At 62.3% G+C, this 25755-nt stretch overlaps 3 protein-coding genes and 1 long non-coding RNA gene across 19 annotated transcripts in view; 3 read left to right on the top strand and 1 right to left on the bottom strand.

Annotated features, from left to right (window-relative positions):
• The first annotated feature begins 1337 nt into the window (after positions 1-1337).
• NHERF2 (NHERF family PDZ scaffold protein 2) lies at positions 1338-12453 on the top strand. Of its 5 annotated transcripts, none has more exons than XM_036083279.2 (7): positions 1341-1691; positions 4092-4292; positions 9665-9844; positions 10238-10391; positions 10469-10512; positions 11067-11132; positions 11377-12453. In XM_036083279.2, exons 1-7 carry the CDS (start codon positions 1479-1481, stop codon positions 11533-11535), a joined length of 1017 nt encoding a protein of 338 aa, XP_035939172.1. In that variant the 5' UTR covers positions 1341-1478; the 3' UTR covers positions 11536-12453. The 5 variants fall into 5 exon arrangements, with proteins under 5 accessions (XP_035939174.1, XP_035939172.1, XP_035939173.1 ...); XM_036083280.2 differs by having other exon boundaries at positions 1342-1691; positions 11067-11129; XM_036083281.2 differs by lacking the exon at positions 11067-11132 and having other exon boundaries at positions 1338-1691.
• Positions 12454-13183: 730 nt separating this feature from the next.
• NTHL1 (nth like DNA glycosylase 1) lies at positions 13184-18870 on the bottom strand. 3 transcript variants are annotated; one of them, XM_036083285.1, is made up of 6 exons: positions 18700-18870; positions 17449-17687; positions 16554-16724; positions 15544-15703; positions 13467-13572; positions 13184-13396 (listed from the first exon to the last, which is right to left on the bottom strand). In XM_036083285.1, the coding sequence occupies exons 1-6, from the start codon at positions 18833-18835 to the stop codon at positions 13264-13266; spliced, it is 945 nt and encodes a 314-aa protein (XP_035939178.1). In that variant the 5' UTR covers positions 18836-18870; the 3' UTR covers positions 13184-13263. The 3 variants fall into 3 exon arrangements, with proteins under 3 accessions (XP_035939178.1, XP_077931095.1, XP_077931096.1); XM_078074969.1 differs by having other exon boundaries at positions 17449-17684; positions 18700-18834; XM_078074970.1 differs by lacking the exon at positions 18700-18870 and adding an exon at positions 18094-18202.
• LOC144382307 (uncharacterized) lies at positions 14264-16995 on the top strand. Its single transcript, XR_013448952.1, has 2 exons — positions 14264-15274; positions 16509-16995. It is a non-coding gene; the product is annotated as an uncharacterized LOC144382307 (long non-coding RNA).
• A 47-nt stretch (positions 18871-18917) lies between the features above and the next one.
• Positions 18918-25755, top strand: part of TSC2 (TSC complex subunit 2) — a 34008-nt gene continuing 27170 nt past the window's right edge. For all 10 annotated transcript variants that reach the window (XM_036083271.2, XM_036083270.2, XM_078074967.1 and 7 more), the window contains exons 1-6: positions 18918-19063; positions 19546-19712; positions 20962-21048; positions 22499-22609; positions 23947-24091; positions 25062-25179. In XM_036083271.2, coding sequence (XP_035939164.1) covers positions 19575-19712; positions 20962-21048; positions 22499-22609; positions 23947-24091; positions 25062-25179 — 599 coding nt within the window. In that variant the 5' untranslated portion in view covers positions 18918-19063; positions 19546-19574. The remainder of the gene's footprint in view (positions 19064-19545; positions 19713-20961; positions 21049-22498; positions 22610-23946; positions 24092-25061; positions 25180-25755) is intronic.

Here is a 25755-nt window from a genome sequence, read left to right as displayed (position 1 = left end):
GGAGCAGCAAGGATGGGGCCTGAGCAGAGCCTGCTTCTGCCCCCATGGGGAACTGTCTGGGCTGGCTATGCCTGACCCCCAGAGACCAGGTATGTGCAGGGGCCTGGGCAGGCTGGGGAGGGGCAGGCTGAGGGGGAGCTCAGCTGTCTTCCTGTATCTGAGGCTGAGAAAGAGTTCCATGATAAAGTGTGGACTTGGAATCTCACAGCAGTGCCTAAGAGGACCTGGGGAATCTTGCCTGGGTCTCGTTCCTCTCTAGAACTCAGTTTCTTGATCTGCAAAATGGCCTGAGCACCCTTGGGTTTTTCCAGATAAAGTGTACTCAGAGGCACAACAAAGCATAACCGATCTTCTCTTGTCATTCTTGTCTGGTTGGGGGAAGGGGCACCCATGCTGGGGATGGCTAGATGCTAGGGGAGAAGGTTGGAGGGAAAGGTGGGCTGGGGCAGAGGGGGATCACAGGGGTCAGCTCATGGGAACAGCTTCTGTGAGCACTGATCCCAAGCCAGAGGTCAGAGGCCAAAGTCCTGGATACATTTCATCTCTGCCTGGGATGAGCAGGGGCACAAGTGAGGGGCCCTGGCAAAGAGAGAGGTATGTGTGTGCGTGTGTGTGTGTGTGTGGGGGGGTTGTAATGTTTAATAGACATCCCCAGCACAGATTGGCACAAACGATCTTCTGGGGAGGCCAGGGAGCCCCCGTCACTGCCCTCCAGAATATAGGAGAGGGCTGCTGCCTTGTTACTTCCAAACTCCTCCTTTGCCTCCTGGACCGTCCTCCTCGCCCTCGGCCCCAGCACTTTAGTCCTGTTTGGGCCTCATGTGCAAGGAGTGCAGGCGTCAGTCACCTTGGGGGCTCTTCATGGGCCAGGGCAGCTCCCGTGCAGGAGAGATCCAGATACCGGGACAGCGGGGGAGGAGGTGGGGGGAAGGGAGGGTGTGTTCGCGAGGATGGTGGACAGAGCTGTGTCCCTTGTTCTTACCCTCTGCCCCTGTGTGGGATTCCTCGGCCTGAGGACCCTTTCTCCACCCCTATCCTACCTCAAGAGCCCGCCTCGGTGTCACACATACAGTAGGTGCTCAATAAATGTTCCTGGACTAGGAAGCAAAGATGCTGGCGCCAGGGAGGCTGCCCAGAGTACGGGCGAGACAGAGGTGGTCCCTAGGCCCTGCGGCCTCCCCCCCACCCCCCGGAATTGGCGGGGTGCCGAGGCCGGGCCACAGCCTGGACCGGCCGGGACTCGGGGCGGGGGCGGCTCCACGGAGGAGGCGGGGAAGGGGCGGGCGCGGGGGCGGTGCCACAGCCCGAGCCCGAGCCCGAGCCCGAGGCGACGGGAGCCGAGCGGGAGCAGCCGAGGGCGCCGCCGGGTCCCCAGCGCCGCCGCTGCCGCCTGCGCGCCGCCCCCCGCGCCCCTGCCTGCCCGCGGCAGGCGTGAGCGCCGTGGCCGGCCGGTGGCCGTCCGGTGGGCAGCCGCCGCCATGGCCGCCCCGGAGCCGCTGCGGCCGCGCCTGTGCCGCCTGGTGCGCGGCGAGCAGGGCTACGGCTTCCACCTGCACGGCGAGAAGGGCCGCCGCGGGCAGTTCATCCGGCGCGTGGAGCCCGGCTCCCCCGCCGAGGCGGCCGCGCTGCGCGCCGGGGACCGGCTGGTCGAGGTCAACGGCGTCAACGTGGAGGGCGAGACGCACCACCAGGTGGGTGCCCGCGCCCCGCCCGCGGCCCCGCTGGGCCCCCTCCCCGGGGAGCGCGGCCCCGCCCCGCACTCGCGGGGGGCGCCAACGACCGCCGCTCCGGGCGCTGCGTGCGCCCAGGCCTCGGCGCCCTGCCCCGGGGGCCGGAGGGGGGTCGCGCGAGGGCCTGCGTGGGCTCCCGCTACGAGGTGGCGGACGTGGCCACGGAGGCAGCGGCCGCCGGCCTCCTTCCTCGCCTCTCCCGCTCAGGAAGCTGGCGCCTGCACCGCGGAGGGGGCATCCTGGCAGGGAGGGGCCCGCACTGCGGCTCCTCGCCTTCGGCCCCAGCACTTTAGTCCTGTTCGGGCCTCATGTGCAAGGAGTGCAGGCGTCAGTCACCTTGGGGGCTCTCCATGCTTTGCGGGCCTGGAGTGCTTGTCTATGAGTGTAAACACGTGCTTGTGTACACAGCTGGGTATGTGTGTGTACACGTCCCTCTGGGGGTCACGCCCGTGTGCCCACATCAGTCCTGGGGGTACCTGAGGGGTGTCCCAGTGAGGGCACACCTGTATGTGCCTGTGTCAGTGTGTGTGTGTGCGCGTGTGCACGTGCTGCCCTGTGCGTGTGAATATACAGGTCTGCACCTCTAGGTGTGTGTGTCCAGGCCTGTGGGTCGGCCTGCCTGGCTACGAGTAGTCATCAGTGTGTGTTGGCAGGTCAATGTACTAATGTGTGTCTTGGCTGATGGTGTCTGGGTCCCTCAGAGTCGCTGCTGGTGGCAGCATATGCCTCTCCTTGGAGGCTGCCTGGCCCTGCAGGGGCCGCTGCCACAGCCCCCTGCCCCCTGCCCCCTGCCGCTGGACATGAGGGCCAGAAGCAGGGCAGGGTCTGTTCTCGGCAGGTTCTGCTCCCTGGGGACTCTCTATCTCCCACTGCCCAGGGACTCAGCTGGCTGGAGTCCAGCCTCCCTCCACCCCTTCTGCTCAGGCTTCTCTGTGTCCTCCCCAGCACCCGTGAGTCTGTGACCTGTCTTCGTGGCCAGCCCTGGGGCCTAGAGATTAGTATTTTTGTTCCTGGCTGGGCCAGCAGCTGAACTCCAGCTTCTACCCCTGAGGCCCCTGTCTATCCGTCTGTCTGCCTACCTTCTGTGTTCCACCCAGCGCGTCCCTGGATAAAGCTGTTTGCTGAAGGAGGGTGGGGTGCGGGCCAGAGGTCTGGGCTTGACAGACCACAGGGAGGGGTGCCAGAGTGCCAGCTGGCTTTGGTTTAACAGTCACTGCCACCCTTGCCCCAAGAGCACCTGCTTCTCCCAGGGCCCCGGGTGCTGGTCTCGAAGTTTACACACAGGACCACGCTGGCCCAGGAGGGAGGAGGTGCTCTTACAGCTCCTTGTTTGACACATGAGGAAACTGATGCTTGAGGATATTGGGCGTCTAGTCTGGGTCCCACAGTCAGGAAGCGGCAGGGTGCTGGGGTCCCCCTGTGGCTCTCACCAAGAGAGAGGAGAGGGCAGAGGAGGGCCAGGGGGAAGATGGGCCTGGTTCACACCCTCCTGTCCGTTGACAGCTTCTGCCGAGCAGCTGTTGGAGGCCCTCTCTGCCCTCCCCCAAGACTTGGGGTGGGGGTCTTGTCCTTCCTACCCCAATGCCCAGGGGGCACTGACTGCTCCTTCTCCCTGCAGGACACACCCTGACATGCACGCTCCATGGTCCCCCACGCGCTCTAGACACTTCACAGACACCTGCATAGACACACATGGCCCTCATGTCGCACTTGGTCCCACAGGTGGCCTCTACCTGCCGGGTCTGAACCCTGCTTCCCAGGTTGTGTGTGGGTGCCCCAGTGGGTGCGTTGCCACAGGAACCAGGCCTTCCCGTCTCTGCAGGTCCAGCAGGGACAGGTGGTCATGGTCTGGAAGCAAATGGAAGGCTCAGAGGCGGGGGTTTAGACATCCATGCTCCACTGCTGAGAACAGCAATGGCCACAGACCCTCAGACAGGGACCTAGGGAGACCCCTCGCTCCCTCACCCGCAGACTGAGAGACCCTGAAACAGCTGGATGCACACCTGCACACATCCGCGTGCACACGCTCAGACCCTGAAAACGCCAAGGTCAGCCGTGCACCACCTTCCAGACCAACTGCCTCACCCAGCTTCCCGGCCCTTCCTGGACAAGACCCGGGGCCAAGGCCAGGCCCTGCAGTGACCCTGTAGCCCTGTGTCAGGAGTCCTGCGTACAGAGGGAGGGAGCTGCCGGTGCACTGGGGGTGGGGGGCGGAGCCGGCTGGCCTCTCCGTCCAGCCGCCCACCCCTGGTAGGCCAGCTGCCTGCCCGCGATCCTGGGCCAGCCCCGGGTGGTGCCACTGTCCATGTGCTGCCCAGAGTGCCGACTGCTGACCTGCTCCCCCCAACCTGCCCGGCCCAGGTGGTGCAGAGGATCAAGGCTGTGGAAGGGCAGACTTGGCTGCTGGTGGTGGACAAAGAGACGGACGAGGAGCTCCGCCGGCGGCAGCTGACCTGCACTGAGGAGATGGCCCAGCGAGGGCTTCCACCCACCCACGACCCCTGGGAACCAAAGCCGGACTGGGCACGTGCAGGCAGCCTGGGCTCTGAGGCTGGCCAGAAGGTACGGCAGGCTCTGCACATCGGGGCCACCCCAACTTCTCCCAGAACCACCGTGTCTGCCTCTGGATGGCGGGCAGTCTCCCCCTCCGCTCACCTCCACAAGGCTCCGTCTCCATCTCTTCTGCCTCTTGGCGCCCCTGGTGACTACCCTCTTGGCTACTTGGGGCCACTCTTTCTGCCCTCAGTCTGTGTTCTAAGGCAGGTGGACTCAGGGGATCGTGGCCCCGGTCCCTGGCCCTCCATCTCCAGCGCTCTTCCCCAGGATGCTCATCAGAGCTCCCTGGCCTAGGAAAGGTCACTCTGACAAGCCCGGCCTAGGGGCTGAGGGAACTGGGAAGGGTCTGCGGGGATGTTCTGGGACGGACTGTGCCTAGCTCTGTGTTCATGTCAGGTGTCTGCCTGTCTAAGGAGTCTGCTTGTGCTGGGAAGGCCTCGAGAGGTAGGGGCTGGTCCTTCTCTATGGGCAGTGCATGGTTGGGGACAGCTGGGGACACTCTGAGCTGGGTCCTCAGCTTGGGGTCTACCGCGATTGGGGTACTTTTCTCTTCCTGTGTCCGCTCCAGGCCAGAAGAGCTGGAATAAATATGTGTGTGCGTGTGTGTGTGTTGCTATTCTACCAACTTCTGGGTGGCAGGACTTGGGCGGGGGTTCCTACTTGGGGGAGGCCAAGAGGAAGAGCCTGCCCCTGCTTGTTCTACCCTGTTTTTTTAAATTTTATTATTATTTGTTTCTTTATTTGAGAGAGGGAGAGGGGGAGAGAGAGAAAGGGAGAGCAACCGGAGGGGCAGAGGGAGAGAATCCCCAAGCAGATGCCCCACGGAGTGTGGGGCCTGACTCCAGGCTCAACGCAGGGCTCGATCTCACGACCCATGAGATTATGACCCATGAGATCATGACCCTGAGCCAAAACCACCCAGGCACCCCGATTGTTCTATCCTCTTGAAGCCCCATGGTACTGTTTCTCGTGCCCGTTCTGCCTTTTTTTTTTTTTTTTTTTAAGATTTTATTTATTTATCTGACAGAGAACGAGAACACAAGCAGGGGCAGAGGGAGAGAGAGAAGCAGAGTCCCTGCTGAGCAGGGAGCCCCAAATGGGGCTCCATCCCGGGACCCCAGGATCATGATCTGAGCCAAAGGCAGACGCTCAAGGGACTGAGCCACCCAGGCGCCTTTTTTCTTTCTTCTCTCTCTCTTTTTTTAAATTTCTTTAAAGGATTCAATCCCAGGGGTTTCCCCAGATCCCACTTTGAGAACCACTGGCCTAATGCCAGTGGAGGTGTGAGATCTGAAGTTTCTGGGTGTGCATGTCTCACGTGTGAGCTGGCCGTGCCTGGGACTCGGGGGAAGGCGACATTTCAGGTGGGAAGCCAGCCTGGGTGCAGACCTGGGTCTGAACCCTCAGGATGCTTTTTGTTCTCTGGGCTGGAGAGCCCCACGGGGGTGGTCAGGGCCCGAGTTGGGGGCATCCGGGTCAGCTGTGGGGTTTCAGGGAGGTCCGGGGACGATGTGCCGGCTGGGCTGGCTCCCAGAGCACCGCTCCTTCACAGGCGTCTTACCTCCCGGAGGAAGCGCCACCCCCCCCCCCCCAGGCGTTTGTCCATTGATTTAGACACAAACGCTGAGTTCACCTTCCTGTGGAAAAATCCGCCCTCGGGGCTTATCTGGAGGGTGGGGTGCTGAGGCACCTTGTCCTTGGGTGGGACCTTCCCTCTCTGCTATTTCAGGCTCTGGGAGCTGCAGGAAGCCTTAGGAGGGGGCTTCCTCTGGGCGTATTTTTAGAGGAACAAAGTGGGGCCTGACTGGCAGGGGCTCTGTGGTAGGGGCCGGCCTGGGGACCGGGACTCCAGGAGGTCAGGGGAGGCCCAGGGGACAGGGCGACCCCCTCCCTCCCAGCCAGAGACCTGATGTCTAACTGGCTGAGCTCAGAGGGTCCGATGGAAGAGCCAGGCCTCGGCTGACCTCCCTAGGACCGACTGGCGGTCAGGGTGCCTGGGAGGGTGGTGCTTGCCTGCGGCAGGCAGGACAACCGGCTGGGATGGATGTGGTTTGCTCCAGTGCAGGATGCCAGCCCCCGGAGGCCCCGTGGGAAGTAAGGGCCAAGCTGGGAGTCAGGGCCCCGCAAGTCACTCCTGTCCTCTCAGCTCCTTTTCCTCCGTCCCGGCTGGGCTGTGGGAGGTGGGGCGGGGAGGACACCGATGGGGCGGCCCCTCCCATTGGGGTGCTGTGGGGTCCTAGTCAGTGGTGACTCAGCCCCAGGCCAGAGCAGGCTGGGGAGGCTGAAGCTGCAGTCTAGCTGATCCTGACAGTGACGAGAGGGACAGCCCCCAAACAGACGGGGCAGCCTGCAGTACCAGGGCCATGGAGGTGGGGACAGAGCCTGGGCCCCCACTGCCCGTTCTAGAGGCCCTTGGGGTCCGCGCGTGAGCGAGCGAGGGAGTGAGAGTCCTGCAGGGGGTGACCGCCTGGTGTGGGAGCCTCGTACCTACGGGAAGGTTCTGGGAGCCTCAGCAGGACTGTCTTATGCTCCGGCGCCGGGGACCCCTCCCTTGCCTCCCTGTCTCCCCAGCCCCGGGTCCTGGGAGCAGGGCAGGGCCTCCCAGCAGCTTCCTTCCTTCCTTTCTTGGGACTGAAACCTAGCCAGTACGGGGTGCCTAGCTGGGGCCTGAGCAGGGGAGGGGGACCCAGACACCACCCTGCTCCCCAAAGTGACTCAGCCCCCCTGTCCCCACCCATCCCTGGGGAGCCGGGGCCGCTGTGGGAGGTGGATAAATGGGGTGGTGGCCTAGGCTGGCCGGAGACTTCAGGCCACTTCGGCTGGACGCTCGGTGCCTGCCACTTCTCTCCTGCCTCCCATGGCCCGCTCTGGGGATGCCACACCACCGGCCCCAGCTTCAGGAGCCCCTCCGAAGAGACCATCCTGGGGACTTGTGCAGGTCAGGCTGGGTGGGGGCGGGGTGGGCAACGAGGACCCCAGCAGGCAGCTTAGCCCATGTCCCCCAGGGTCAGGAGAGGGGATTTGGGACACCCTGGTGACCCTGGTGCGAGCAGGCTGCACCCTGAGCAACAATGGGGGCCTTTCTCTGTCAGGGCTGGTGAGTCACCATCTGCGGGGGGCACAGCCCGGCTCCCGGGGTACCCCCATGCCAGCTTCTTTGTCTGGTCACGGGCTGCGCTGTGAGACCAGGGCTTGTCCAGCTCCGGGCTGCCCGGCTGGGAGCCCTTGGGAGCCTGAGGGCCTCGCTGGGAGGTGGCAGGAAGTGCTCAGAGCCAGGGCCCGGAGCGAGGAATGTGAGCAATGCGCTGAGCCTGCCTGCGCCCCCTCCTGACCCACTGCTTCTCCGGGCCTCTCCACGCAGCCTGGCCCTCCGCATTGCAGCCTCTCAACCTGAGGGTCTGGTGTCGGGGGTGGGGCTCCTTGGACGCTGGCTGATCCTGGCTGATCGGCAGGAGAGCAATTCAGGCAAGACTTGCAGAGAAGCCTCTTGGCTAGTGTGGTGAGCGGTGGCCGTGCTGGGTTGAGGCAGGGGGATGGCCAGGATGGTCCCAAACCCGGATGTGACTTCTGCCTGGCCTCATGGCCCCGGATACTCCCCCAGTCCTGCTTCCTGTTTGGGGGCCTTGAGAGACCTGCCGGGGAGGTCACTGTGCAGGGCGTGAGAAGCGGCTGCAGGGCTCAGCGCCAGGGGGCTGTCCTCTCGAACGCGTGTGTCACCGTGTAGCGTGTTGTGAGCGTATGTTTGCATGTCTGGTCTCTGTGGCCACGCGCCTCTCACATCTGGGCCCATGTCCACCTGCCAGGTGTGCTTGGTCCTGGCTCTGGCTCTGCTCCTGGCCTGTCAGCCTCGGGGTGTGGGCTCCGGCCGCCTGGATCTGAGCGGCACCTCAGTGCGGGGGCACTCAAAGCCTGTGCCTCGAGGTGTGTCTGGGAGAGGGGCTGAGTCTGTACAGGGGCGCCCTGGAGCACTCGGGGGTCTCACACCCGTCAGTTCAGCTCATGTTGCCCAGCCGAACCCCTGGGGGATCAAGGAGCAGCTGCTCTGTCCCTTGAGTTCCTGGGGTTATGAGGCGAGGTGGTGGCCTGCAGTGGGGATCCCGAGGGCATGTCTGGGCGGGCTTTGGGGGTCCAGAAAGGGGTCCCAGAGGAGGGGTGCCGGCTGGGCAGGAAGAGGGTGTTCTGGACAAGGGGGAGGCCCGGAGCCAGGGCAGGGCACTCGCCCTGTGAGAAAAGATGTGCTTGGGTCCACAGCCAGGCTGACTAGCAGGCCAGAGTACTCACGGTCAGATTTGAGGAATGAGCTCAGAGGCCTGGAGGCTGGGAGTGGTCAGGGGGTGGCCTGAGCTGCAGGGGGCAGGTGCCTGAGGCCTGGAGAGCTTCCCTGGGGGTAAGGGTAGGTGGAGGGTCAGGGAGGGGCCCAGGGAGCACCCCCACCCGGCACTTGCTCACCTGCGCGCGCACTCGAGTCCTGAGCGGCCCCGGAAACCTGAGCCGCTGCCCGCCCAGGCACTCCGGCCACCCGCCATGTTTAATTGAGCACCCACAGCCGCTAGCCACCCGCGCTGTGGTCGCGGCCCCAGGCCGTGGCTTGGGGGGGGCGTCCTGGGGACTGGCCCCTGCCCGCACGGCCCCCTGACCCACAGCCCTACTGCAGGATGCCCGAGGTAAAGCGAGGCGAGGCCCTGGGTTGTCGATGCGGGGGGGTGCTCGGGGCATCGTGGGCCTTCTGTGTTCTGGCAGGGAGGGTGGGAGGGCAGGTCCCACCCTTGGCCTTCTCACTCGCTTCGGCTCGGCCCCTGCGCCCTGTCCCTGGGCCCTATGGGGGTGGGGGTGGCTCCAGCTTGCTCTGGAATGTAAAAGCAAACACATCATTCTGCCACCAGCCCTATGGAGGCCACAGGGAGAAGGGGAGAAAAAACAAACGTCAGCCTCTCGCTCGGAGGGAGAGGGGAGGGGTTTCCCCGGCAGCGCACCCCCCTAGGGATAGCCGTCCAGGACACTTGTCTCACCTGGCTGCTCCTAGGTTCCTGGCCTGGGCTCAGCGCTGCCCTTGAGCAGATCCTGTTAACACCCCTATAAAGCCCCTGGTCCCATTTGAAGTTGTTTTGGGTTTGGAAACTGAGGCTTTGCTCAAGATCCCGCTGCCGAGCTCAGTCACAGGCACCCTACCAGGGCCCCCAGGCATGGGTACAGAGGGTTTGTCCCTGAGACCTGGGGCTGCCGGGCGGGGCGTGATGTTGAGCGTGGGGTTGGGGTTCCTCTGGCCCACGTCCACTGCAGCTGCGTTCTGGGGGCCCGAGGCCTGGCGGGCTGGGTCAGCGGCCTTGGTGGGGGGTGGGGGGGAGATCAGCGCTGAGCCTGGTCTCACGTGCCTGCAGGATGTTGGTGGGCCCCCGAGGGAGCTACGCCCTCGGCTGTGCCACCTCCGAAAGGGCCCCCAAGGCTACGGGTTCAACCTGCACAGTGACAAGTCCAGGCCGGGACAGTATATCCGCTCCGTGGACCCAGGCTCACCTGCTGCTCACTCTGGCCTCCGCGCCCAGGACAGACTCATCGAGGTACCTGTCATGGAGGCTTTGGGGTGCTGGGTGTCCCCCAAGTGTGTGTCTGGGCCCGTGTCCCCCCCTCACCCCGAGTGTGTGTCTGGGCCCGTGTCCCCCCCTCACCCCGAGTGTGTGTCTGGGCCCGTGTCCCCCCCCCAGTGTTGTCTGGGCCCGTGTTCCCCCAACCCCCAGTGTGTGTCTGGGTCTGTGTCGCCCCCAGTGTGTGTCTGGGCAGGGAGGTCCTTGCTGGGAAGAGGAGAGATGCTGGGAACTTGAGCTGGCATTCCTCTTGCTGCCACGGCTGGTGACAACATTGATGAATATTTGATGCCACACCTGGCTGGGTGGCTCAGGGGGCCTGCAGGGGCCTGACTTCCGGCAGTGCTGACCCCATGCTGCTGGTGGCAGGTGAACGGGCAGAATGTCGAGGGGCTGCGCCACGCAGAGGTGGTTGCCAGGATCAAGGCGAGGGAGGATGAGGCCCGGCTGCTGGTGGTGGACCCTGAGACGGACGAGTACTTCAAGCGGCTACGGGTCACGCCCACTGAGGAGCATGTGGAAGGTGGGCTGCTGCCTGGGGGCCTGGGGATGGGGTGAAGCATGGGGGGCTGGGCAGCCACTGACACCCTGTTCCCACAGGTCCACTGCCATCACCAGTCACCAATGGGACCAGCCCTGCCCAGGTAAGAGGGTGGGAATGGACCGGGTGGGCCCAGGAGACCATAGGGGCACCTCTAGGGATCCCCAGGCCTGGCCTCAAGATCTCCTTGTGTTGGTGTGACCATGAGACCCAATCTGGCCCAACCACTTCTAGCTCTCATGCTCCCTGTGGGTCCTGTCCTGGGTCAGCCACACCCCAGCCCCAGGCGGCTGTTGGCCTTGCGGGTCCTGCCCAGTGCTGGCTGGCGACCTGGAGTCTCACTCCGTCACTCCTTAGGAAGCTGGCCCTGGCTTCACCCCATGGGATGCTCGTGTGGCTCATTCCTGTTGTGAGCCGGCCAGGGCTGGCTTCCCAGCCCTCCGCAGCACCTGTCCACTCGCTGCCGGGTGTCCAGCATCCTGCCCAGGCTGGGCCTGGAGTACAGTAGAGGCTTGGCGCCGCCTGCCAAATGGAAGACTAGATGCAGCTCTGATGTGCGTGTGGGCACACGTGTGCGTGTGTGTGTGCTCGTCTGCGTGTGCCCCCACGGCTCCCGGGCAGGGTCCCTGAAGCCACACCTTGTCCTTGGTTTCCCAGGTCAACGGTGGCTCAGCGTGCTCGTCACGAAGTGATCTGCCTGGCTTAGACAAGGACACTGAGGTAGCAAGTGCCCGCCCATCCCCACTGCTGTGCTCACACATGGGGGGTCAGAGGCTTTGGGAGTGGGCCTCTGTGCAGCCTGGGCAGTGGGGTCACCACCTCTAGGACACCCTCTAGGGCCCGCTGCCCCAGCCCCACCAGGTGGCCTGTGGTATGAGCTGCCCGGGAGGGGTCACCCGACAGGGGGCTTGGGTCCGGGACTCACTCTGGCCACCTGCCCACTCTGCCTGCCCCACCCCCCATCTAGGACAGCAGCACCTGGAAGCGGGACCCCTTTCAGGAGAGCGGCCTCCACCTGAGCCCCACGGCGGCCGAAGCCAAGGAGAAGGCGAGAGCCACCCGGATCAATAAGCGGGCACCACAGATGGACTGGAACAGGAAACGCGAGATCTTCAGCAACTTCTGAGCCCCTCCCTGCCTGTTTGCACGGCCCACAGGCCTCGCCCCACAGGCCCAGCCCAGAGTTCCCCAAGCCTCAGTGGACTGGAGGGGGTGCCTCCTCACCCCCAGAAGCCGTGCTGGTCCCACCACCACCCAGGAACCAATGTGCGCCCCAGTGAGCCCCGTCCTGCCCCCCTACCTGCTGGGTGCTGGATAGGGGAGAGGGGGCCCCCCTGAGATAGAAGAGAGGGACAGAGAGAGGCAGTGGTGACCGTGGGCCCGGCCCTTTTGCTGCTCTGCCCGGGCCTGCTGACTTAAAGGAATTTGTGTTTTTGCTTTTCTTCCAAAAACAAAAAAAGAGAGAGAGCTCCAGTTCCACACATGTTTCCACTTAATACCAGAGTCCCGCCCCCGCCCCTGCCCCCGCAGGACGCCTCTCTAAGTAATTGCAATAAAACAAACCTTTCTCTGCAAACCATTTCCTCCCCACCCTTCAGCAGCAGCCATCCCAAGTGGGCGCCCCGGGCACTTCCAGGGACAGAGGAAAACGTAGGGGGGCCAGACTGTGGTTGTGGGGGCTTCAGCGTGACGCTGGGGAGGCCAGATGTGGCTGTAGGAGCTGCCCCTCCGCCCCCTCCCTGCCGGGAGCAGGGGTCACCAGGCCAGGCCCCCATGTCCCTGCTCAACTGTGGTCGGGCACGGGGCCTGGGCTCCAGGGGCCCGAAGATGGAGGCCCTGTGTCCCAGAAGAGGGTGGTCTCCGGACAGGCCTCTTGTCCCTGCGCCACAGCCGCGAGGCAGGGGGAGTGTGGCTGTGGGAGAGCTTTCCTGCCCCCAGGAGACCCCACCCACTCTCCCTTTCCTGCTGGCCCCGGCTGACATTGCTGTCTGCCCCGTAAGCCATAGCGCATGCGCGCCCTCCTAATAAACAGGCCTTCCTCAGACCCGTGGCCGCCTGTCCTTCCTGAGACCTCACTTGGGGGTGGGGGGCTGTGGTCTGGGCAGGAAGGGAGCAGCTAGGGAGCCCCACTCTCAGCTGCTGGAAAGCAGAGGCCCATTCCCAAGCCTCTCCCACTCCATCCACCCGGCAGCCAAGCCTGACCCCTCTCCACTTCTGCTGTCTCCCCCTCCCCAGCCCCCTGGAGACCCCCAAAACTTGGAGCCCTGCCCCCTCCTTCATTGGCACACCCTTGGGGCCCTTGCTAGCTTCTCCCTCCCCCTGCCCTCCATGCCTTCTGGATCCTTGACGCCCCCGCCCTCGCATAGCCCCCGCCACTCCAGCAGGTACACACGGGTCAGGTCTCATGTCCTGTGGCGCCTGGCCTGGGCCTACTGGTGTTACTCCAGAGGCCAGGTGGCTCTGTAAACATGGGGTGGGGCCTCCTGGCAGAGAGCTCTCAGGGTGCCAAAGTTCGGGGGATGGGTGTAGATCTGCGTGCCCAACCAGCTGCCCAGGTCGGAGGAGGCCCGGGTCTGCAGCAGGCTTCCCGCCATCCATCTCTTCTGTCCCAGGCTCCTGCACACCCGTCACCCCCCACCCCCACCCAGTCCACAGCCCAGATTTTCACGTCCCCATCTCATCCTCCCAGGCAGCCCCGTTCAGACACACAGCTCACGCACGTGCTTCCTGGCCTGCCCCCACGCCCCAGGGGTAAGACGCCACCAGACCCCCACGGCAAACAACTCCCGAGCTTTATTATAAGCAGGCCGTGGCTCCCCAGCGTAGGCCGGCGCACGGTGGCCGGGCCGAGGCTTCATGGCCCGCAGAGGCTGCGTGCAGCCGGGCACAGGCTTCGGTTGAGGCAGGCCTGGCAGTGTGGGTGGACGGGCAGACACGTCTGCTGGCCGAAGCCCACCAACAGTCCGTTGATCTCACTCCACAGCTCCCTGTGAAGGTGAGAGGTCAGCAGGGGAGGGAGACCGAGGGCAGCCCCCCCCAGCCCCCACCCTGCCGCACCGGGGCAGCCAGGCTTCCAGCGCCGCACGAGTCTTCTCCGGGGACTTGGTCGCCGTCTTGGTCCACCCCAGTCTGTTGGCGATTCTGTGCACGTGGGTGTCCACCGCTGTGGGAGACAGGACCGGCTCATCACAGGGCGCGCTGGCTGGACCCAGGCCCTGCCCACAGCCCCAAGCCTGGAGCCGGAGTCTCCCCCGCTCCCACCCCCAGGGCTTCCACGGAGGGCAGGTCAGCGGCTTGAGCGAGAGGGTAGGGCCTGCTAGCTGGGGTGCAGGCAGTGGTGCCTCCTGGCCCAGGAACTGGCTGTGAGTGCCGGGCCGGGTGCTCACGGCTGGGGCCAGCGGGAGGTCACGGCCCCCAGCGCCCGCACCTACCACGGCACGGCCAGGGACAGAGCAGGGCGTGTGGCCAGGCCAGCTGCAGCTGCCCTCTCCGTGGGCTGTGGTCCCAGCTCCCCTGGGCCGGGCCACCCCAAGGCTCGGCCTGGGCACCTGCTCTCCCTGCAAGCTGTAGCCCCTGCCTCCTCTCAGCTTTGCAAAAGAGAACCTGAGCCCTACACCTGCTCCCTTCCCCTGCTAATGGTCTGGAAAAAGCCTCAGGCCCTCCCCGGACGCTGATGGAGGGCACCCTGTGGGCACAGGGAGAGCACGCAGGTGCAGGGGTCATGCTAGTGGGTCACCACGGCTCCGCTTCCTCCCCTGTAGCACAGAAATGATCACTGCCTGTCCCCCAGAGGGGGACCAAACCCGTGGTCCTCCCCCAGGGGCCCAGCCTAGGGCCACAGCACACCACTCAAGCCTCCTGCGGGCAGGTCCTCTGCATGCTTTCCCAGCTTGGTGGTCAAAGCTCCAAGCGGCTAAGCGTATTGCCTCGTGGTCACCCAGCTGGGACAGCAGGGCTGGGACTGGCTGCTGTAGCCCACAGCTCTGGGTTTCTAATTGAGGGGCTGCTTCCCGGCGAAGCCCCTGAGAGGCAGGGCCCACAGACATCCAGCAAGGGTGACATTCCCAGTCGCCCTCCTAGTGTGTCTCCTGCTCCCAAAGGCCTGTGGGCCCATCCCCCACAGACCTGCCAGACCCCTCCCAGGACTCGGGACTCAGGCAGCGAGGACAGCAGCCCACATAAGCTCAAGCATGTGCTGAGAGGCTGTCGGCTGCAGGATCAGGGGTGGCGGCGGGGGTCGGGCCCTAGCCCCTGCCTGGCCCATCGCCGGTCTCTGGGGCTGCTGGGCTCCAGCCTAGCAGCCCTTCGGCCCAAGCGCAGTGCTGAGAAGGGTCCCCACCCCAGGGAGCAGGCTTTGGGAGCTGGGAAGTGCTGGGGAGATTTCTGCCCCCCTCCCCACCCCCTGCAGAAGTTCCGGAGGACCACCAGGGTGGGGGCATACAGAGAGGCTGTGGGTCGGGCCCCAGTTTCTGGGGTTTCTCAGAAGCCCCAACTGTCTGGGCAAAGACCTGAAGACGCAGCCGTAGCCTAACCCAGGGTCTGTCTTCACGGACACCACCAATGTCAGGAAATGGATTTCAAGAGGGGCTCCCCCCAGCGCCTCCTCCCCTGGCATCCCCCGCCTTTACCGTGCCTCCCCCATGGGCCCGTTCTTGAGCCTTCCTCTACTGGCCCCCTCCCCCACCTGATGCCGGTATTGTTCCTTCTGCCCAGATGGCACTTTCTCCTCCTAGCCTGCCAGCCCCCCTCACTCTTCAGCTCTTGACTGAGTTATCACCTCCTTCTAGGAGGTCTCCCCAGATGCCCCAGACTGGGCCAGCTCTGACAGTGCCATGCACGCCCCCGGGAGTGTTTCTACCTCACAGGTAAGGAGTTACGTGCTCAATCTCTTTCTTCGTGCATAGCACAGACTTTGAATCCATCCCCAGGGCCTCTCACAGAGCCCAGTGCAGGGTAGATGCTCAGCAAATGGGAACTCCTCCCATTAGTACCCACCTGTAGGCAGGGCAGGCCTAGCTCAATGCTGGAAACATCTTTCTGACCCTTTGGGCTAAATTGTGGGTGAGGGGACTTGAGCTGGGGTCACAGACCACAGGACGTGGCCAGCCCTGCCCTCCCTGTGTATGCCACTCACCGATGCCAGACACGGCACCCCAGGCCACTGCCATGGCCAAGTGTGCCATCTTGGGCCCAACGCCCGGCAGTGCCACCAGCTCTGCCACAGAAGCTGGGATGTCCCCGCCATAGCGCTGCTGCAGGATGGCACTGGTCTGCTTGATGTACTTGACCTTGCTCTGAAAGACGGAGGGGGGTGGTCAGCCCTGGAGGTGGAGGGTGTAGCCCTACTTGGGAGGATGAGTCTTGAGGGAGACCCACAGGCGTCCAGAGCTGCCTGTCACCTGCCCTAGACACACTCAGAGGCACCTGTTTGTCCCTGTCCCCCCAAGAGATGGGAATGAGCCAAGGGCAGCAGGGAGACTGAGGGAGGCCCAATGCAGGCCTGGACCAGTGACATGTGTGTGGGGTCTAGCTCAGGTCCCCTGCCCCATCACTCCCCCAGAGGCCAGGTGGGCTAGGCAGGGCCAGCCATGCCAGGAGCTGGGCTCAGCGGCACCTGGACCTTCAGGAAGGAAGGCTGGAGCCTGGGGCTCCCCCGCCAGCCGCCAGGCCAGCTGGGTGGCTCCCATTCTGTGCCTGAGAGGGCTATTTAAAACCCATTTGACAAACTGCAGCCCACGCCAATGCCAAGGGGAAACAGCCCCACCCGCCCGGCTGCCTTCAACAGAGCCGCCCACTCGCCACCCAGTGCTCTAGGGCCTGTTGGGGCTCCAGAGGGAAGGGGGTGACGCACTCCAGGGAGGCTTGGAGTAAACAAAGGGAAAGGCGGGTGGGCAGCCTCAGGGAGGAAGGGAAGCGCCAGTCAGCTGGGTGGGGAGGTGGAGGAAGGAAGGGGTGGGCTGCAAACAGGAAAGGCCAAGGAGGGAGGCCCCATAGCCCGGGCCCCATTTGCTGGTCAGACGGGCAGGGGGCTCCACTGCGAACTCACATCCAGGTCCCTTTGGCCTCAGATGCCCCACCTGGCCTCCTGTACCCCCACAGCCTCTCCTCGGCCTCCTGACATCTTTCCCAGGCCTGTGGGCTCACCCTCCAGAAGCCTACGGGGTAGATGAGCGTGCCCAGCGTGCTGTCATCTGTCTGCAGGATGCTGTCCACTGTGAGGCCCCGAGCGCGCAGCCGCTGCATGGCACCTGCTGTTACCTGGTCTTTGGTTTGGCTGGAGAGCATCAGTGACAGCAGCACCTGGTACCTCTGCACCTGTTTGCACGGTGACAGGGACCAGGGTAGTGGCAGGTCCTGGGTGCTCACTGTGCGCCGGGCCCCCGCCAAACCCTTTACCACCTCCACCTGTTACCCTGGCCAACGTGTGGGACATCAGCCTCCCACCCACTCTGGCCAACGGACTGTGTGAGGAGTCCGGCCTGGGCCTGTTTTGTTTTCATGTATGTAACATGGGGACAATAACAGTGCCTGCCCCACAAAACTTAATGGGAGGCTTAAATAAACGATCACAACACTTACAATCAGACCTGGGGCTCGACAGCCAGTGCAGGCTACTGTGACTGCTGTTGCCTTGCGGAGAATCCTACCCATCTCACACACAAGCAAACGGAAGCCCCGAGGAGGTCGTGCCCCCAGGTCACCGGTAGTGGAGTTGGGATTAGAATCAAGCTGGTCTAAGGACCAGGCTCCAAGGCAGTGAGGTGTAAGGAACTTTTTCTCTCTCAACAAACATTACGAACTCCCCTGGTAGGGCAGGACTGTGCTGGTGGAAGACAGAGCACGAAGCCCCAAGCCACAGGCAGTCCTGACCTGCCGAGTGGCCGCCGTGCCCTGCGCTCTGGGACCCAGGTGCTGTCCCCTCGAGGTGCCGCCTGCCGGTGAGGGTGCCAGTCAAGAGCTGCCAGGGTCAGGCTGTGCCCTGACAGAAGAAGCAAGTGTCTTGTCCAGAAGGCAGTCACCAGGCAGATAGGGCGCCTACCTTTGGGGGTGCGCTGGGGTCATAGCAGTGCTCAGCCCCCAGCTGGTCCACGGGCGCGTCCTTCCCACTCCTCATGGTGCGGATGTTCACCAGCTGCTGCTGCCAGTCCAGGGGTTCCCAGCCTGGTGCCTCCGGGGGTTTGGCGCCTTCTCCTTTCTCATGATCTGAGGCTTCGTAGGTGACACTCAGTTTCTGTGTCTTCCGCTGACGCTTTGCGGGGCTGTGGCTTTTCTTTCCTTCTGCAAAAAAGTGCCATTCAGCAGGGGCCCCAAGTGAGGGTGGGCGTGGGTGCTGTCCCGCCTGCTACCACCCATCACCATTCATTCAACGACCATGCATCATCTACCGCAGCTGGGGCTGCTCTGGCCTCTGCAGCGCGTGCTCTGGGGGCAGGTCAGCTTTCCCCATGCCACTGCCCTCCTGACCAAGTTTGCGTTAGGACAGGACGACTCTACCCACAGCCTCCACCATGGTGCCCCTCCAATCTCATTTCCACATGGGCCCAGAGAGACATTCCTAAGGCCCAAATCAGACTGTGTCATTTCCGTTTAAAACTGCTCATTGATTTTTCTTGTACTCATGGCAAACTTCAAACTCCATCCCAGCATCAAGGGTCCTTCCTACCTAGCTGGTATTGTTACCTACTTACTCCCCTTGCCCCATTTCCTCCTGCCATGCGTCTGTCATAGTGGATCTCCTTGTCCGGACTACCCCTAAGTTCACTGGGTGCCTAGGAGAATCCCCCTCTGGCTGCCCTGTTCAGGGGCCCTGTGGGTCTCGCTCACCCCCCCCCCCCCCCCCCCCCGCCCCAGACCTGTACACACTAGGTCCTTAACGCCTGCAGAATAAACAGAACGAAGACAACGCCCTTTCCCGTTTCCTCTCAGAGGCACCCTCCAGCAGGGGAAGAGGACTTCTGGCTGGGCGTGTCCTCGGCACCTGGTCTCTCTGAGAGAGAAGCAGCCAGGAAGACAAACAAGGCTGGTGTGCCCACAGAAAGCCCGACGCAAGTGGAGTATCCCCGGACAGGCTACCGGGACGCGGAGAACTTTCTTGTTCAGGACGAGAGTGGGGGAGGTGCGAGCGCCCGGAACTCAGTCCCTGTGGACCCCTGCCCCTGCGTCCTGGGAACAGGGAGCAGGGTGGGAGTCAGAGCCCCACGTGGGGGCGACTCGGAATCCCAGCCCCCGGCCCCTTGCAGGATTCTTCCCTCGTCTCTCTCCCCATGCCCCGGTCCGAGTGCCGGGCTACCTGCAGCTGCCTCTCCCCTCCGGAGCGGCGCCTCGTCCCCACCCCCCCGCGGCCCGGTCCCCGGGCCCCGGCTCCGGCTCCGGGTCACCATCCTCACGCCCGCCATGCTCATGCCAGAGTCCTGCGCACTACACATCCCGGCGGCCCCCGCGGCCCCGTCACGTGACTCGACTCTTGACCCGCCTTTCCGCCGAGAGCGGCCGGGAACTACGACTCCCAGCAAGCTCGGCGGCGGCGCTCGGCCCCCTGTCCGCTGCCGGAAGTGCGGACCAAGCTTCCGGCGGCGGCTCGGGGGTTGGGGGGCCGGGGTAGCGCTCCTTTTTCCGCGCCGGGACGGCCTGGCGCGCGGCGGGCGCAGCGTGGGGTGAGTGGCTCGCGGGCCCCCGACCGCCGACGCCGGCCCGGACCACCGTGTGGCCCGGCCGCGATGGGGCAGGGGGCGGCGGCCGCGCCGGGGAGAGGGGAGGTGCTGCTCGGCGCCGAGGCGGCGGGGGCGGACCCCGCAGTGTCACGGCCCCGGCCTTCTGCCTGGAGCCGCTCGAGCAGTCCTTGGTTTTAAGACGGAGCGGGTGCGAGGGGCCCCCTGCTTCCGGCGTCCGCGACAGGCCTCCCCCACGTCGGGGAGGAGAGGGAGGGCGAGCGTCGGAGCCCCAGCCCGCGGTTCCCCTCCCTCACCCGGTGCCCGCTGCTGGCCGGGACCGCCAGGCTGTGCTTAAGTTCCTCCCGGGAGCTGTGGGAGGGTCGTGCCCACCCGAGACCTAGGCTTCCCGGGTGGGCGGCCGGAGGTCGGCATCGGGGCAGGTGTGGGGAGCTGCCCTGAGCTCTCCCCCTGTTTTCTCGGCGCAGAAGCGGCCTCTGCTGCGTCCCTGCCCACCATGGCCAAGCCAACAAGCAAAGATTCAGGCTTGAAGGAGAAGTTCAGGATTCTCCTGGGACTGGGAACCCCGAGGCCAAACCCCAGGTCTGCAGAGGGCAAACAGACGGAGTTTATCATCACGGCGGACATCCTGAGAGTGAGTGAGCTGCCCTGTCTGCCCTGCTAGGCTGTGGGGAGGTGCAGGGCAGGCTGGGTTCCGTCTGTCACCAGGTTCTGTGGGAAGTGGGACTGCTGTCCCCAGTGCTGTGGAAGCCTGTACATCTTTCCTTCAGAGGTGCAGGAAGTCAGGACCTTGGGGACTGCGGCTAGCACACTTGAGGTAGTACTAGGATGTCCGTGCTGGAGAGCCTACTTCACTAGCCACGGCTAAAACGCCGTGCTTGGTTTCCACGGGTGATTAGGGTTATAGCCAGGTGTTAACCTGGTAATTTGTGAGTTCCTGGAACGAGCGGGTCTTTGTTTTCTGGTGTGTATTTGAATCCCCCTACCACATCCTGGCACCATGTTTTTTTTTTTTTTTTAAAGATTTTATTTACTTATTTGACAGAGACACAGCGAGAGAGGGAACACAAGCAGAGGGAGTGGGAGAGGGAGAAGCAGGCTTCCTGCAGAGCAGGGAGCCCGATGCGGGGCTCGATCCCAGGACCCTGGGATCATGACCTGAGCCGAAGGCAGACGCTTAACCAACTGAGCCACCTAGGTGCCCCCTGGCACCGTGTTTTATAAATGCTGAGTTTCTGCACTTGTGAGGTTTCCCATTCAGAAACAACCAAAACGTTCGTCAACTGGTGAACAGATAAACAAAATGTAATGACATTCGTACAATGGAGTATTACTTGGCAAAAAAAAGGCATGCGGTATTGACACATGCCGTAATGTGGATGAACACTGAAAACATGCTAAGTGGAAGAAGCCAGACACAAAGGCCCCCACATAACGTGTGATTCCATTTCTATGAAATGTCCAGAATAGGTGAATCCTTAGAGACGGAAAGTCGATCAGCATGTGTCGGGGCCTGAGGGGATGGGGGGTGACTGCTAATGGGTGTGAAGTTGTACTTTTAGGGGATGAAAATATTCGGGAGTCAGTGGAGGTGGTTGCAAGCCTCGTGAACATACTAAAAGCTAAGTTGTACAGTTTTAAATTGTTCAAACAGCTAATTTTGGTATGTGAATTTTATCTCAGCAAAACGAAATGTCATGAAAAAGAGAAGTAATCTGTTCTCAGCTCACTGAAACAGTAGTAAACTCTTGTGGTCCCCGATTTCAGAAAGAGCCGGGCCAGGTCTCCAGCGTGGGAATTCTTGGGGTGGTCTGTGACGACTGGCGGTTAAGGAGACCCGTTGCCTGAGCGCTGGCCCCTTTGCTTCTTTCCTCTCTTGCCAGGAACTGAGTGTTGAATGTGGTATCAACAATCGCATCCGGGTGATAGGGCAGATCTGCGAAGTTGCAAAAACGAAGAAATTTGAAGAGGTAGGTCTGCCTCAGTTGGCTGCTGTTGAGAAGTCTGATTTGGCTCTTTCTAGGAGCAGGGTTGACCGCTGACTGCACCCTTTTAGGGGAGCTTCTGGAAATGCTCTGAGCATAACCCTTAGGGGTCACTCACACATGGAGGTGGGGAGCACAGGCATTAAGGTTTTTCTGGCAGTTCCGAGAAAGGCTTTAATAGTGACTTGCGTAAACGCATGCTTACTTGGTTTTTCGTATCCCAAGGAAGGTAGGGGAACATCAGGAAACCGTGTGACTCAAGGCATGCCATTTCCGGTGTCTTTTTGGGAGAGGTGTCTAGTTGGTGGCATTGAGCAACCTCACAGACATAAGCCTATTTATTTCGGGCAGATGTTTGCAGGCTCTCTCTGGGCATCCCGAGGACAGACTGGGAAGTTGTCATGAGAGCACCTCAAGGGCTCTGCTGTAGCTTGGCCTGGAGATTATATGGGCAACTTGGGAGGAGACGTGGACCAAGCAGATTGGGATTTGCTAAGGGGGAGGGAGAGCAACCATGATATCCACAGGTCATCTGAAACATGCAGGCTGTACGTTACTGAGGATAAATGTGAACATGGGCTTCTGCGTCCATGAAGTTGGCTGCATAGGTATTTGGGGGGGGGCTGTGACTGAATAGATAACCCCGAGAGGCTGGCAGAGTCCCCTGGGTCGGGATCTGCGTCTTGTTGTGGCTTAGGCTTTGTCACTAGGAGTGTTGTGCGTAGGACAAAGGAGGTGAAAGTTCCACAGTATCCTGAAACGGTCAGGATGTGGGTCAGACAACATCTAAAGGATGTTTTAGTTCCCTCCTAAGAGAAGTGAGCCCAGGAAAGTTTGAGTGGTCTGAAAACCCTGATTGAAGGGAGCACGGGATGGTTAATGTGGGGCAGGTGACAAGAGAGATTTATTCTGGGTAGCTGCAGGGAACAGGACCCAGGTACTCTGGGAGGCAGATTCCAGAAGCCCACAGTGTTCTCGGCAGCACAGGCTTGGCAGGCGTGTGGTACAGAGTGGCCCTTAGCTGGTACAGAGAGGCCAGGGGAATGGGATTTCTGGGTCAGGCTGCAGACCCAGGCCCGCCTGGTTCTGAGACTCTTTCAGTGGCTTTCTTCACTGGAGTCTGAGCACGCTCTAAAGGGGGACTCCTGGCCGATCCCTGGGGGCACTGGGACAGCTCCCCTGGCCTGCTGCTCTCCTCCCTCTCCCGCCCCGCCCCCCCGGCTGTGGCCAGGACCTGCGCGGGTTTGAAGTAGCTTGCAGCCGTTCCCCTCTGCAGGCTCCGGGTCACGTGTGCTGTGACAGGTGCATGACATGTGGGCTTTAGGGGAGTGAGTTCTAAGTCAGAAGAACTGTTCTCCATCCTTCCCTCATGGTACTGAGCCCTGAGTGGAGGGGCCAGCACCCCCTAACCGTTGTCCCTCTTTGCTGGTGGCAGCATGCAGTAGAGGCGCTGTGGAAGGCCGTGGCGGACCTGCTGCACCCGGAGCGGCCCCCGGAGGCCCGGCACGCAGTGCTGGCTCTGCTGAAGGCCATAGTGCAGGGGCAGGTAATGGGCAGCGGGTCTGTGTGCAGGTGGAGCTGGCCTGGGTGGGGGGGTGACGTCGGGCAGCCACGGACTGCTCCCGCTGTGCCACGCATGGACTCTGGTCTTTGGGGAGGGCATCTGGTGCCAGGTCTCTGCAGCTCGACTGCCTGAGCGGGCACCCTAGCCTCTCGAACCCGGGGGACCCCGGGCAAGTCACTGGGCCTCCACCTCCTCTCCCTTAGAATGGGGATGGCTGTTTTTCCTGCCTCCTCTGGAATGTTTTGGGGTGTCGATGAGGCTGTTCATGCAAAATGATGGGGATGTGCCCACCATGAGAGACGGGTGGCCTCCTGATGCCCTCATGCCCCTGGCCTGGGCCTCTGTCCATGGCTCACTGTGCTCCGGGCTGTGGCCATGCTGCTCTGAGCCTCTCCTAGAACCGCAGGCGGCCTCTGCATTCCTGCCTGGAAGGCTCCCTCCTGTCTTGTGCATTTCCTCCAACCCTCCACACCCCTGCTGCATGGAGAGGCCTGTCCCCTCGCAGAGTAGTCAGACCGTTTTTGTTACGTGCAGGCACAAGCACGTCTCTTCTTGGCCACGAGCCCCAGGAGGGCTGGAACTGCATTGTCCCCTGCTGTTCGCCCACCGCTGTACCCAGAGCTTGCACACAGTAGGTGCTGTGCACACGAGTGCACATGCACGTGCGCGTGTACACACACACACCTTATTGCACATAGTAGGTGCTGTACACGCGAGTGCACATGCACGTGCGCGCGTACACACACACACCTTATTGCACACAGGTGCTGTACACGCGAGTGCACGTGCACACGCGCGCGTACACATACCTTATTGCACACAGGTGCTGTACACGCGAGTGCACATGCACGCGCGCACGTACACACACCTTATTGCACACAGTAGGTGCTGTATACGCGAGTGCACATGCACGCGCGCGCATACACACACCTTATTGCACACAGGTGCTGTACACGCGAGTGCACATGCACGCGCGCGCATACGCACACCTTATTGCACACAGTAGGTGCTGTACACGCGAGTGCACGTGCACGCACGCGCATACACACATTTTATTGCACACAGTAGGTGCTGTACACACGAGTGCACATGCATGCGTGCGCGTACACACACACACACACACACACACACACACCCCTTATCTGGAGCCGCTCTGACGTGCCCAGTTTGTCGTTTACAGCCAGTGCCTGTGGGAAGGAGAAGGGGTCCCAGGGTCGGGAGTCCTAGAGCCCCCTGTACTTGGACTGTGTATGGCTGTGCGGGAAACCCCACTGGCGGGGGTCCTGGCAGGACTGCTGAGCGTGTGCTTCTATCTTCAGGGGGACCGCTTGGGCGTTCTCAGGGCCCTCTTCTTTAAGGTCATCAAGGATTACCCCTCTAATGAAGACCTCCACGAGAGACTGGAAGTGTTCAAGGCCCTCACGGACAATGGGAGACACATCACCTACTTGGAAGAAGAACTGGGTGGGTGCCACAGTGGCTGTGGGGTTTCTCTGGCCTGGGGGATCCCGTTGAACCCCGGATGCCAGAAGGCTGCTGAGGTGCAGAGGGGGTGCTGCAGTTTACAGGGATGGCCTGCAGAGGGCACGGCACCACGAGGTTCTGCTTCCCGGGTGCAGCCTGGAGCAGCCAACCGTCTCCTGGGGAGCTTAGAGATGGACAGTCCTGGGCTTCTCTCCAGACCTGCTGGCTCAGAGTCCCTGGGGAGTGAGGCCTACTAGGTGGGCAGGAGGTGGTCCGAGTTCTGTTGTAGGGAGAGTGTGCTGCTGACCCAGGCGTCAGCCTGTATTTTATCCAGGGTACCCTGAGGTTTCTGGGGGCTGGGGCCGCCTCTTCGTGTTTTCTTGGGTCTCTCTGTGCCCTGGGCCTGACCTCCTAGCCCTCCCCTTGGCTGGCCTTCCTCTCTGTTGTCCTGATGGGGTGACGTTTCCGTGGGTCTTGAGGTTTCATGTCATCGCTGTGAGGAGAAGAGGAAAGAGGAGGAAGTCAGTCTGACTGGGGCCCAGAGATGGGCTTCAGCTGTCTCCAGGACAGGTGCTGACTGGCGGCCATGCTCAGGTTTTCTAAGGTGATTTGGCCAGCGGCCAAGTGTGGCTTTTGTCCCTGTTGAGTCTCAGGGAGGCGTAGAGGGCCAGGAATCTGCCTCCTAGACATGTGCCCAGTGATGCTCGCACAGCCCAGCCTCAGGGGCCCGGGCTCTGAGCATCCAACACACAAACCCTGCTACTGCCCCTCAGCCTGGACCCCCTTAGTGCCTCCTGGGGGCTGGTAAATTTCAGAGTCCGAGCTGACAGTCTGAGCGTCCGTCGGCCTGCACATGGCCTGCTGTTGCATGGGGCAGGTGACGTGGCTGACAGCAGCGGAAGGGACCGGGGTGTTTTCCTGGGGAGGAGGTGAGTAGGCAGTACATCGCTCTTCTCCTCTTCCTCCTCAGCTGGGTTTGTCCTGCAGTGGATGGACGTCGGCCTGTCCTCAGAATTCCTCCTGGTGCTCGTGAACTTGGTCAAGTTCAACAGCTGCTACCTGGATGAATACATTGCATCAATGGTCCAGTAAGAAGAGTTCCAGTAACGTCCTTCTGATCATAGTCTTGCCGCCTGGGGCGCTGTGTGTAGCTCTGCAGCGTGACTAAAGCTGCTGGAATCAGCAAACAGTCAGAGATGCTGGGAGCAGCGTAGCCGCCCTGTGCTTAACATTTATAGAACGATAGCATTTTCTCTTTATTAGACGAGTTACGTTAGCCGAAGTTTCTTTTTTTTTTTAAAGATTTTATTTATCACAGAGAGAGAGAGAGAGGCAGGCAGAGGGAGAAGCAGGCTCCTTGCTGAGCAAGGAGCCCGATGTGGGACTCGATCCCAGGACCCTGGGATCATGACCTGAGCCGAAGGCAGAGGCTTAACCAACTGAGCCACCCAGGTGTCCCTAGCTGAGGTTTCTGTATCGTCGTCTTTGTTGTTTGTTCACGTACTCTGGGAGCCGTGAGGGCAGGGGCTGGGTCTTGCTGGTGCTTTCCAGCCAGCGCTGAGCAGTGGTTGGCCCAGGGCAGGCACGTGCTTGTCTGTGGGTGAGTGGAGCCGTCAGGGGGTCAAGTTCTTGATTTAACTGACTTGTAGAGTCACCATAAGGTG

This window comes from Halichoerus grypus, chromosome 6 (assembly GCF_964656455.1).
Source record: "Halichoerus grypus chromosome 6, mHalGry1.hap1.1, whole genome shotgun sequence".
In the NCBI taxonomy this organism is placed as follows: Eukaryota; Metazoa; Chordata; class Mammalia; order Carnivora; family Phocidae; genus Halichoerus; species Halichoerus grypus.
Note: the sequence above shows the minus strand (reverse complement) of the source record. Positions and strands in the feature narration are given on the sequence as shown.

Bases quoted from the DNA above. Each gene is read 5' to 3' on its own strand.
- NTHL1 (XM_036083285.1), bottom strand. From the start codon at position 18,835: ATGTGTAGTGCGCAGGACTCTGGCATGAGCATGGCGGGCGTGAGGATG. The intron at 16,725-17,448 runs GTAGGCGCCCTA...CCGTGCAAACAG, and splicing joins ACCCCAGCGCACCCCCAAAG to GTGCAGAGGTACCAGGTGCT. The intron at 15,704-16,553 runs GTGAGCCCACAG...TCCGTCTTTCAG, and splicing joins ACCCCGTAGGCTTCTGGAGG to AGCAAGGTCAAGTACATCAA.
- NHERF2 (XM_036083279.2), top strand. From the start codon at position 1,479: ATGGCCGCCCCGGAGCCGCTGCGGCCGCGCCTGTGCCGCCTGGTGCGC. The intron at 1,692-4,091 runs GTGGGTGCCCGC...TGCCCGGCCCAG, and splicing joins AGGGCGAGACGCACCACCAG to GTGGTGCAGAGGATCAAGGC. The intron at 4,293-9,664 runs GTACGGCAGGCT...ACGTGCCTGCAG, and splicing joins GCTCTGAGGCTGGCCAGAAG to GATGTTGGTGGGCCCCCGAG.